At 45.5% G+C, this 13,121-nt stretch overlaps 1 protein-coding gene across 3 annotated transcripts in view; it reads right to left on the bottom strand.

Moving 5' to 3' along the window:
* The window catches only part of uros (uroporphyrinogen III synthase), a 46,058-nt gene that overhangs the window by 30,327 nt on the left and 2,610 nt on the right, over positions 1-13,121 (bottom strand). For all 3 annotated transcript variants that reach the window (XM_068052751.1, XM_068052753.1, XM_068052752.1), the window contains exons 2-4: positions 4,957-5,041; positions 4,554-4,637; positions 731-827 (exon numbers count right to left, since the gene is read on the bottom strand). In XM_068052751.1, coding sequence (XP_067908852.1) covers positions 731-827; positions 4,554-4,637; positions 4,957-5,041 — 266 coding nt within the window. The remainder of the gene's footprint in view (positions 1-730; positions 828-4,553; positions 4,638-4,956; positions 5,042-13,121) is intronic.

Genomic DNA, 13,121 nt, shown 5'->3' with positions numbered 1-13,121 from the left:
GGGTGGCTCTTTTTTTTCCGGCTGGGGCAGATATGATGGGCCAAAAGGCCTCTTTCTGTGCCATAAACTTTCTATGATTCTATGAATACTTGAGGGAAAAAGTGACCAATGGGAAACAGCAGGGGTGTGGGACTAATTGGATACCTCTTTCAAAGAGCTGAAATAGGCACAATGGACTGAATAGCCTCCTTCTGCGCTATAAGAGTCTAGGATTCTATTTATTTTTAGGATTTGGGCATCGCTGGCAAGACTGACATTTACTGCATATCCCTAGTTGCCATTGCTAAGATGGTGAGAAGGCCTTTTCATTGAACCACGGCAATCTATATGATGAAGATGTTCCCATAATGCTGATAGGTAGGGAGTAAAACTGTAGAATGTATATTTTGTTAACTTAGAATTGAAACACAGAAGCATTTGGGATTAAAACCAAAAACTATTTCAGGAGTGTAGTTTGCCTGCCTTTTATGATGCTTTCTAATGTTCCATGTAGGTTGATTGAGTGGAATGTTGAATAATGTATTCAGGGGAAGTCAACATTATTAATTAACAAAATAAGATAAAACATACCCAAGAAAGCATATGCTTTCTGCTGTAAGTTGCACTGAAAGAACAAGCAATTTGAATATGATTTATATTTGTAATATTTCATTTGATTTGTGAAAGGTAGTGTCTCACAAATAAATTAAAGATATTAGAAACTATCAGTACAGTTTAATAACTCACTTACCTTCTCCAATAGCCTTCTCACCCAAACATAACTTCACAGCATCAACTGCTCTGGGACTGGTAAATATCAGACCACCATAAGCTTCAGGGTGTGAAAGCTACATGCAGATTAGGATCAAATTGTTGAAATGTTACTGTAGAATTAATTGCTTGCGATAAACATTTTGATGGCAGTGATTACCTATTCATGCCCTAAATTTCTATTCACAAATCAATCTTTGTCTCACAGCATATTCCACAAAACCTGTTATTTTCACAGTAATAATATTTTCACGGGCTGTATGTTGAAAATATTTCTATTGCAAAAATTAGCAGATCTATAATAAATTTGTATGTACAGAACATAGGAAATATAAGTCAAATGTCTATTATAATGTGATGGTATTACAATTCTATTGTGAATTTCACCGTTATTTGTATCAATTATTATTCATGCTGTTCAGACTACTATTGTTATAAAAATCTCAAATTTTATCTTGCTTCATCAGTATTTTCAACATTGAATCTTGCTTGTATCTTATAATTTATAAAGTTAGTATCTCTCTTTGTATACTGAAGTTAAATGATTCTGTAAAACAGGTGACATCATTTTAACCACATCCACTAACTTAAGTAGAAAACACCTTACATACACTCGCACAATACAGGTAAATATACGGTCATGTGTATATTTACTTAATAAACGTCTATTACAGTGGCGCAGTGGTTAGCACCGCAGCTTCACAGCTCCAGCGACCCGGGTTCAATTCTGGGTACTGCCTGTGTGGAGTTTGCAAGTTCTCCCCGTGTCTGCGTGGGTTTCCTCCGAGTGCTCCGGTTTCCTCCCACATGCCAAAGACTTGCAGGTTGGTAGGTTAATTGGCCATTATAAATTGCCCCTAGTATAGGTAGGTGGTAGGGAAATATAGGGACAGGTGGGGATGTGGTAGGAATATGGAATTAGTGTAGGATTAGTATAAATGGGTGGTTGATGATCGGCACAAACTCGGTGGGCCGAAGGGCCTGTTTCAGTGCTGTATCTCTAAACTAAACTAAACTAAAAAACCATTCAGTAACCAAGGACGTAAAGCACTCACAATGATCAAAGAACATTCTGCTTTTCGTCTTGCTATTTTACTGATAAATGAACAAAAAGGTGAAATTAAACAAGCATACATCATGTAAATAAGTAATGAGCTCAGATGGTGTTTATTACTTATTTTATATTTACTAATCAGAAATAGAATTTGCCCTATCTGTATTCTCAATTAGCCACATGTGACTAGAGGCTAAAGTACTGTACAACACTGCTGTAAAATGCACAGCACTGAACATTATCAAAAATAATGAAAACAAATACAAATGGGATTAGTATATTCTACAAAAAAAATTTCACTTTGTTACATTTTAAAATGTTATAGTCCTCAAAAAATATATTTCTTTTGCACAATGAAATGCAGTGAGATGAACAGTTTATTTGTATGTTGCCAAAAGCAAATATAACTCAATGCTCACAGGAGTCAAGTATACTTCTGTACAATACTCAACTGGCTAGACTACAAAATATAAGTGTTCAGATTTATTGCACATTGTCTCACAGGATAGTTGAGCACAGTTTGCAGCAGGCATACAGGATAGTTTCCTTTATTGGCGAAGGCCTAGAGTATAACAGCAGGAAGGTTATGCTGGAACTGTATAAACATTTGTTGGACTGCATCTAGAATACTGCGTCCAATTCTGGTTATCGCATTACAAGAAGGATGTGATCGCACTAGAGAGAGTACAGAGGAGATTTACAAGGATGTTGCCAGGACTGGAGAATTTTAGCCATGAGGAAAGATTGGATAGGCTGAAGTTGTTTTCTTTGGATTGGAGGAGGCTGAGGAGAGACTTATTTGAGTGTATAAAATTACAAGGGGCCGAGATAGGGTGAATAGGAAGAGCCTATTTCTGTTGGCTGGGGTGTCAATAACCAGGGAGCCTAAATTTAAAGTAATCGGTAGAACGATTAGAGGGGAGTCAAGTAATTTGTTTACCCAAAGGCTGGTGGAGGTCTGGTACTCACAACCTGAAAGGGTGGTAGTGATAGAAACCCTCATCACATTTAAAAAACACTTGGATATTTATTTGAGATGCTGTAAATTACAGGGCTACGGACCAAGAGCTGGAAGATTGGACAGTTATCTTCGGCTGGCACAGACACGATGGCTAAACAGCCTCCTCCTACGCGTAATTCTTTCTAGGCTGTGTTTGCTGACAATGCAACCACTAGGTAGCGCTGTACTAGCTCATGTGCAAATGCAGCCTGTTCCACTGACCGTCACTGTCTGTGACATTCAGGCAGCTGCCAGGATTAAAGATGGCGCTGCTCAATTCATCGCCCTGTCACCCTCGTGGCCTGCCTTGCTTCTTTGGGCAGTGCGCTGAGCAGCGATTGAAAATTGCAGTGAGTGGCCGAGAGGAGGGAAGGGGCGCACCCCAGGGATAGCATCTGGAGGGATGGCGGGGGGGGCGGCGGGGGGAGGGGGGAGCAAGCAGCCAGAGGGCAGGGGGGGGGGGAAGCGAGGAGTGAGCGGCCGGAGGGAAGCAGGGAGCAAGCGGCCGCAGTGTGGGGGGGGAGTGGGGAGTGAGCAGCCAGAGAGCGGGGGTGGCAGGGGAAGTGGGGAGCAAGCAGCCGGAGAGCGGGGTGGTGGGAAGGGGGGGGGGGGGATGGGGGGAAGTGGGGAGCGAATGGCTGGAGGGTGGGGGAGGGGTGGGAAGCAAGGAGTGGGGAGCGAGCGGCCTGGAGTGAGTGCCCGTGTGGGAGAGAGTTTTCCTGTGCATGCGCCAGTTAGCGTTTTCCTGCACATGCGCCAGTTTGTCCTGGCAAGCCGTAGGCTGAGCACACGCAGCATCTCAGAGCGCATGAGACCATTTGCTCATGTTCGTAGCTTGGAGCACTCTGATGATGTCAGCGGGCCACTGCGATGTCAGGAGTCACTTTGTTCTTTCTATGTTTCCATATAAGATAAAAATCATTGATGTACTGTAATAGCTTTCTCTATAACAGCAGTTACACAAATCTTAATCTATATTATATTAGCAACCCCAATCTACCTACTGTTTAATTATTGTTGTAAAACTGCTGTTGTGATAATTAAATATTGATAAAACGAGTTGAAATCTGAATTATGTCCTTATATGTATGTAAAATGTTTTGAACTATATTCAGATTATTATTTTAATTCTCAAAATGTGATTCAGCAAACTTTCAGCATCATCTTAAGGACATATATGAGTAAACATAGAATTGTTCTCCAAAACGGTAAGCTCTAAAGAACCATTAGTCATCAAAAGTCCATCAGTTATGGTGCAATTCACTTCAGGAATACTACAGATATAATAAATTGAAATGGAGTACAATAGTTAACATTATAAAATTTTATAATTACTTCAGGGTTAACTCCTGCTTCTATTTGGTCTCATATTTATAATAAAATTTACTATCAAAAATAAAAATTATGTAACTTTATCCTTTTGGGAAAAGTGATGCAAAGATATGACTGAAATATTTGAGTTTCTCACTGTTTTCTCTAATAAGTTTATGTTTATTTAATCATCTGGACTGTCCTGGTTTTCTGCTCTTTTACATATTGCATGTATTTGCAGTGCCAATTAAAATATAATTCTTTGTTTGTTTTCAAATTTACAAACTCCAACACAAAATTCTGCAGGCCACAGTGCGCCAACTTTAGTATTTGTTATAATTTGGGTGTCTTAGTGGACATACATTATCATTTCAGTAACTGACAGATGATACATAAGTAATAATTCTTAAACATTCAGTTTTTCATTGCCCTTTTTACCTTCTTTGATAAGTCCTGAAGTGATATAAATTCAAATGATAAAACAGGAATTAAAGTTGCTTGAAGGCCAAGTGAAGCAAATTCCTGAGAACAAAAACAGTACAAATTAGATTACATCACACAAATTCTAATTTGTTTTCATATAAAATTGAATATAGGTTAGAGCTGTAGTTTATTGAAGTAAGATCTTCCACCAAAAATGTCCATTTTAATATTACATTAAATACATAGTGACTAATGAAGATATTTTGCAGCAAGATAATATTAACAAAAATCTGTGTTACGTTGAATAAACAATCCTATAACAGCAGTTTCAGGGTTTTAGTTACTTGGCATAATGCACAAACACAACTGGGATATAATGATATAAAATATCAATATTAATACTTTTCAGGCCTCTTACCTGAACATATGGATCTGGCCCCAACGCTCCTTCTTTAGGATCTTTAAGCAAAAGGACTTTCATTTCTCGCTCTTCGTCCGTATTGCTAATATCAACAGAATGGGATTACAAATAACTAACTTGCTTGAAGCACAAGACTAAACTGAAACGTACAGACCCCTATTTCGTTATAACAAGTCTTCCTTTGTAGCAACACCCTCTCTTAAGGGAAGGATAACAATATCTAAGGGTCTCACTCAAATTCAAACCAAGATTTACACCGCAGTCAGTAAACCACCCAGTTCAACAAATGTTTTCTAAGATAAGCGTTTATTGTTGAGACCAATAGGCCAGTTAGTGTCTGCCTCAGTCTATCTTTCTAGTAAATGTTACTTCAGATACTCAATGAGGTGGCTTTCTATAATTACTAAAAAAAGGAAATGTTTGAAGAAATAATTGTACAATGCAGGTGTGTATATTATAATCCTATTACTGCAAGAGAGTATTTCATACTGAGGTTAAATGAAAGCTGCTTAAAAACATAACCAACCTTTCATAGTATCATTGTCAATGGAGTGAAGCTATGGTGCTCCTTTTATCATTCAGATATGCTTTTTGGCAAAACTTGTACTACTTAAGTCTGTTGTGCATAGCTAATTTTTCACTTCCCTATCATAGGAGTGCGGGGGTTATTTGTAGCACACTTAATCCCACTTGACCGAGGTCAACTAATTCAGCTCAGACTGGAGATTGAATCTTGAACTTCTCTCATCTATTCTGCAGTGCTACATTATACAATGCATTCACTCACTGAGCTACTGGGGGCTCAAGTTTGTGCACAAAGAATTTTATTTTAGGTTTCTCACACTTTTTCTGTCAATCGCTTTGCTTTCACTTGCATGTGTATCCTCTTTCTGCAACCTCAGACAATTACTCTCTCATTTTCTGTGTGTATTTATTTCTGTCCTCTCATTCTGTGCATACCTGACTGTGACTCTGTTCTTTGCTCACTGTATGCTTTTTTTGTGTACCTATTTACACCCGTATTTGTTGTCACTCTCTTCAAAAACAGTGGGCTGGATATAAAAATGGCGGCCCACCCGCGCAGGTCGCACGCTAAAGAGCCACCGCGATCTTAAGCGCGACGGATCATTTAAATAGCTGAGGAGGCCGGCACCCCACCCCCCAAATCACGTGGAGGGGGTGGGCTGTCTGTCCCCAACAATGGTGTCAGCTGGCTCTGCACAGGCGCTGGTGCTATTTTTAAAGGGAAACCAGCCCTGCCACCTAATTTAAATTTTAAAAGACAGATCCCCAAAATTAAATAAATAAATTTCTAACACCCCTTGCCCACCTCCTAATAACAGTTACATTAAATATTTGCCCTACCCCCTCAAAACACTTACCTTTAACATCATTACCCCCCAAACTGCACAAAGTTTACAGTTCAACCCTTCCCACCATCCCCTATACCCGTTACATGTTTATGATCCCGTTTCCCCCCCACCCCCCCACACTGACAAACCTACCTCCTCCCTCCTCCCCACTAGTGTGGCGCCTCCTTTCCCTGGACGGGGATCTGAATGCGTGGGAGTGCTGGCCACCGTGCCAAAGATCACAGCGGGCCCTCAAGATCTCAGATAAGTATATTTAAATTTATTAATTTTATTAATTTGAATATTTAAATTGTGGTCCCGTCACCCAGCGGTGGTGGGGGGGGTGCATCTCGGAGCCTCGCTGCCACTGGGAGGATTGGGCCACGCCCTCACAGCATCGAGGTCCATGGCGGGCCTCATCCGGAGCCATCTTCAGGCCACCCCTGCTACAGAACCCGACACCTGGGGGAGAACAACATCCAGCCCAGTATGGCTTGAGTTCATGTCCCTCATCAGTGTTTTATCTGTTTTGAAAACAACCCCTAATACACACCATGTTTCTTTGCGTTTGATAATGTAGTGTCATGTGCCCATATTACTGCGTTCAGGGGTACTATGCATTTGATTTGCCTAGCCTGCTCCCAATGTGGCCAACAAGCACAAAACACATTGGAAGGCGGCACACAAAACACACACAAAGCTCATTAAGCTCTTAAAATGAGTACAAATACGTTAAGGTGCCTCATTTTCTTTAAATTAAAGGACTTCCCAGGATGTGAGTGCAGTGTTTGAGCAAGTTCCAGTTACTAATTTGGTACAGACAGTTCAGGGGAGATCATTTTCTGTCAGGGGCTTTACTTTATATCCGTGTGGCACTTTCCCTCATGTTAATTCTGATTTTTTTTTTCCAGCTTGAACGACAAGCCGCAACAAGACTTAAGTTCTCAGCCTCTCCAACAATAGCAGCCATGTTTGGGCATCTAGCAGCCCTTCACTGGCTGATGATGGTTAACATTCCAGCAGCCACCAAGCTCCTTTCTGAAATGTTCCCAATGCATTGCTTGCTATGCGTCAGGAGTGCCAGTAAAATATTTAAATAAGCATTATGGAGCAAAGTCAGCTATTTTGATTAAGATTCATGCAGCATCTTGGAGCAGCAATAAAGTCAGAATCACATTACTGGCCTGTTTCTTATTCATACTGTGCATATCTTTCCATGTCTGCGACACAAGGCACTTTTACATGATGCTATTATCAATGAATCCTGGTGGGTAGGTCTTTAATTTGATCCACCAAATATAAACTTACTGGGCTGAGTCCTCCTGGTCCATTGAGATCAGGCTGGGAGGCAGGGGGGCTAACAATATAGGCTGGATTTTAAGAGCCCTACTCAAAAAATGGTGGCCAGCCCACGCGGGCCGCAAGCCAAAGAGCCGCCGCGGGCCGGGGTGGCCCGTCCCCAAATCACATGGAGGAGATGGGCTGTCCATCCTCGGCAGTGGCGTCAGCTGCCTGCACACAGGTGCTGCCGCCATTTTTAAAGGGCAGCCAGCCCTGCCGGCATATTTAAATCTTTAAAGAAAGATCCCCCCAAATTAAATAAATAAGTTTCTTATGCCTCTTTCCCACCCCCAAAAACAATTTAATTAACTATTTGCCCTTTCCCCCCAAATCACTTACCTTTCAAATATGACCTCCCCCGCCCCACAGACTGCACAAAATTTAAAGTTCACCCCTGCCAACCATCCTCTACATTCATTACATTTATTTGACCGCAACCCTACACCCCTCCCCCCCAACCCATGTACTGGAAACTTTAACTCCTCCCCCCTCCCCACCAGTGTCGCGCTGGCTTTCCCCAGATGGGGAATTGAAGGCATGGGTAGGTCGGCTGCCACACTGAGGATCGCAATGGGCCTGGAAGATTAAAGGTAAGTTTGTGTTAATATATTCATTTTATTGATCTAAATATGTAGATGCAGGTCCCGTCGCCCAGCGGTGGGGTGCTGCCACGGAGCCTCGCCACCGCTGGGAGGATCTGGCCGGGCCCTCCCGGTGTTGAGCTCTGTGGTGGGCCTCTGCCACAACCACCTTCCAGCCACTGTGTGTGTTTCTGACTCAGGCTCAATTTCCCTGGCAGTGGCAAGGCTCCGTGACGGCCCACCCACCGCTTGGCGATGGGACCCAGCTTTAAATATTGAATAAAGGGCATGAATAAATTAACATATCATTCCCCATGATCTTACCTGCTGTCCGCGATCCTGTGTGCAATGGCCAGCAGTTACACGCCTTCACTTTCCCATCTAGGAAAAGCTGGCACCACCGAGCTGGGGAAGGGGGCAACTTAGGATTTTCAGTGTAGTTGGGGGGGGGGGGGGGGGGAGGGAGGGGGTCAACTCTGTATTTCTAGTGTGTGAGGGAGGGAAGGGATGACCTCTGCACTTTGTGCAGTTGAGGGAGGGGGGGGGGGGGGGAAGAGGTCAACTATTCAGGTTTTGATGGGGCGGGGGGAAAGAAACGGGACTACCATTTATTTTCTGTGTATTTGGTGGGGTGGGGGAGATGGGTCACACATTTATGTATAGTATAGTGGGAGGGGCTGCCGGGGTTGAACTTTGTACTCTCTGTGCAGGTCTGGCAGTCCTTCTGAAATGGCGCCAGCGCCTGCACAGAGGCAGCTGACATGCTGCTGGTGTCGCAGAGCCCGCCCCACCACGTGATTGGGGGGGGGGGCTTGCAGACCGCCCTGCGTATGGAAATGAGCCACCGTGCACAAGATCGCGGCGGTATGGCAGCGGGGCCCGTGCCTGCAGGCTGACATTTTATTCGCAAGCTGCCAGAAATAAAATTCAGCACATCGTGTCTGTTTCTGACTCTCAGTCACTGGGGGGAATTTTATGCTCTCCCCCATATCGGGTTTGGAGACACGGAGAGCGTGTAGATGGTGGGGGGGCCCCGCCACCATCCTGCCTCAAACATCCCGCCTCCACCCAAATTACGTCCGGGGCAGGAAGGCCTGTAAACTGCCTTGTCACCCCACCACCAATTCTCTTTCCACCCCACATGGGTGTACCTATCCCACATGGACTGCAGCAGTTCGAGAAGGCAGCTCACCACCACCTTCTCAAGGGCAATTAGGGATGGGCAATAAATGCTGGCCTAGCCAGCGACGCCCACTTCCCTGGAACGAATAAAAAAAAATCGAAGCTCTGAACTGGGCAAATTAATGCCCAGTTAAGGGCCTCATCCCACCGCCACCGCAATTAGCCAAGCGGTGGGCAGGCCTGTCCCCACACGGGGAGCACAGCAAGAAAAATCGTGCAGGTTGCTTGCAGGCTCCAGGGGGTGGGTGGGGGGGTTCCCTCATTAAAAGGCACAGTGCCTGAACTGTGGGGGGTATCGGGAAGGGGGGGGGGGTGGGCATGTCCTGCTGAGAGCTACCTTCCTGCCTTTGCTGCCCACCACCCTTCACCTGCCCTCCCTGCAACCCCCCCACCCCATCCTGCGTGACACCTCCCGTCCTGACCTACTTGTTGCCTGCCTCTGATTGGCCTGTAGCTCTCAGAGGGTGGAACTTCTGTCACTGGGGTCCTCGATCCTGTGGAAGGCCTGCTGCAGTCCAGTTAAGTGCCTAATTGGCAGCTGATTTGGCAGGCCTCCCACACAAGGGGTGACGCGGAGTTCTCAGCAGTGGTTTTGCTGGAGGTCGAATTACCTGCCAATTAGGCACTTAAGTGGACAGCAGTGGGCCTTCCCCAGGATTAAGGATTTCAGTGACAGACATCCCACTCGCTGAAAGCTGTCGGTCAATCAGTGGCCGGCAGCTCTTTAACTGAGCAGTGCCATAGCGAAGGCAGTGGCTGCTGTCAGTACCGGACTCACTGGAGGCACTGGACCCAGGCCACAGGTAAGTCATGGCAGGAGGAGTTTCGTGGGGTGGGGGTCACGGAGGAGGGGAAACAGCAGCAAGGGTGGAGGTAACTTTCAGCAGGCCCCCCCTTCTTCATGCCAGGGCCCTCATTCAAGGTACTAAATGCCTTTTAATGAGAGACCTCCCCTGCCCCAGAGCCATACAGGCTTGCTTACCGTGCTCCCCGTGCGGCGACAGGCCCGCCCGCTGCTGGGCTAATACCAGTGGCAGCAGGATGAGGCTCTTAATTGGGCATTAATTGTATTGTCACTGAACTAGTAACCCAGAAACCCAGGGTATTGCTCTGGGGACATGGGTTCAAATCCCACCACAGCAGACGGTGGAATCTGAATTCAATTAAAAAATCTGGAATTAAAAGCTAGTCTAATGATGGCCATGAAACCATTGTCGATTGTTGTAAAAAAACATCTGGTTCACTAATGTTCTTTAGGGAAGGAAATCTGCTGTCCTTACCTGGTCTGGTCGACATGTGACTCCAGACCCACAGCAATGTGGTTGATTCATGAATGCCCCCTGAAACGGCCTAGCAAGCCACTCAGTTGTACCTAACTGCTACAAAATCAATAAAGAATGAAACCGGACGGACCACCCGGCATCAACCTAGGCACCAGAAACGACAACGGCAAACCCAAACCCTGTCGACCCTGCAAAGACCTCCTTACTAACATCTGGGGGCTTGTGCCAAAGTTGGGAGAGCTGTTCCACAGACTAGTCAAGCAACAGCCTGACATAGTCATACTCACGGAATCATACCTTGCATTGTCCCAGATACTACCATCACCATCCCCGGGTATGTCCTGTCCCATCGGCAGGACAGATCCAGCAGAGGTAGGGGCACAGTGGTATACAGTTGAGGAAGTTTCACTGGGAGTCCTCAACGTCAACTCCAGACCCCACAAAGTCTCATGGCATCAGGACAATCATAGGCAAGGAAACCTCCTGCTGATTACCACCTACGGCCCTCCCTCAGCTGTTGAATCAGTACTCCTCCATGGAGGAAGCACTGAGGGTGGCAAGGGCACAGAATGTACTCTGGGTGGGGGACTTCAATGTCCATCACCAAGAGTGGCTCGGTAGCACCACTACTGACCGAGTCCGAAAGGACCGAGCTGTTAGACTGGGTCTGCGGCAGGTGGTGAGGGAGCCAACAAGAGGGGAAAACATACTTCACCTTGGCCTCAGCAATCTGCATGCCGCAGATGCATCTGTCCATGACATGATTGGTAGGAGTGACCATTACACAGTCGTTCTGGAAACGACAACCCGCCTTCACATTGAGGATATCCTCCATCGTGTTGTGTGGCACTACCACCGTGCTAAATGGGACAGATTTCGAACAGATCTAGCAATGCAAAACTGGGCATCTATGAGGCGCTGTGGGCCATCAGCAGCAGAACTGTAACCTCATGGCCCGGCATATCCCACACTCTACCATTACCATCAAGCCAGGAGACCAACCCTGGTTCAATGAAGCGTGCAGGAGGGCATGCCTGGAGCAGCAACAGGCAAACCTCAAAATGAGGTGTCAACCTGGTGAAGCTACAACCCAGGACTACTTGCATGCCAAACTGCGTAAGGAGCATGCGATAGATAAAGCTAAGCAATCCCATAGCCATCGGATCAGATCTAAGTTCTGCAGTCCTGCCATATCCAGTCATGAATGGTGCTGGACAATTAAACAACTAACCAGAGGAGGTGATTCCACAAATATCCTCATCCTCAATGATGGGGGAGCCCAGCACATCAGTGCAAAAGATAATGCTGAAGCATTTGCAACAATTTTCAGCCAGAAGTGCTTAGTTGATGATCCATCTTGGCCTCCTCCTGAACTCCCCAGCATCACAGATGCCAGTCTTCAGCCAATTCGATTTACTCCGCGTAGTACTGACGACCTGTGCTCCAGAACTTGCTGCGCCCCCAGCCAAGCTATTCCAGTACAGCTACAACACTGGCATCTACCCAGCAATGTGGAAAATTGCCCAGGTATGTCCTGTACACAAAAAGCAGGACATGTCCAACCCGGCCAATTACCACCCCATCAGTCTACTCTCAATCACCAGTAAAGTGATGGAAGGCGTCGTTGACAGTGCTATCAAGCGGCACTTGCTTAGCAATAACCTGCTCACTAATGTTCAGTTTGGGTTCCTCCAGGGCCACTCAGCTTCTGACCTCATTGCAGCCTTGGTTCAAACATGAACAAAAGAGCTGAACTCAAGAAGTGAGGTCAGAGTGACTGCCCTTGACATCAAGAAGCATTTGATCCGAGTATGGCATCAAGGAGCCCTAGCAAAACCGAAGTCAATGGGAATCAGGGGGAAAGCTCTCCGCTGGTTGGAGTCATACCTAGCACAAAGGAAGATGATTGTGGTTGTTGGAAGTCAATCATCGCAGCTCCAGGACATCACTGCAGGGGTTTCTCAGGGTAGTGTCCTAGGCCCAACCATCTTTAGCTGCTTCATCAATGACTTCCTTCAATCATAAGGTCAAAAGTGGGGATGTTCGCTGATGATTGCAAAATGTTCAGCACCATTCACGACTCCTCAGATACTGAAATAGTCAGTGTAGAAATGCAGCAAGACCTGGACCATATCCAGGCTTGGGCTGATAAGTGGCTAGTAACATTCGCGCCACACAAGTGCCAGGCAATGACCATCTCCAACAAGAGAGAATCTAACCATCTTCCCTTGACATTCAATAGCATTATGATTGCTGAATGCCTCACTATCAACATCCTGGGGGTTACCATTGACCAGAAACTGAACTGGAGTAGCCATATAAATACCATGGCTACAAGAGCAGGTCAGAGGCTAGGAATCCTGCAGCGAGTAACTCACCTCCTGACTCCCCAAAGCCTGTCCACCATCTCCAAAGCATAAGTC

The sequence above is a fragment of the Heterodontus francisci genome, chromosome 20 (assembly GCF_036365525.1).
Source record: "Heterodontus francisci isolate sHetFra1 chromosome 20, sHetFra1.hap1, whole genome shotgun sequence".
NCBI classification, from domain to species: domain Eukaryota; kingdom Metazoa; phylum Chordata; class Chondrichthyes; order Heterodontiformes; family Heterodontidae; genus Heterodontus; species Heterodontus francisci.
This window is presented reverse-complemented; position numbering and strand designations above follow the sequence as displayed.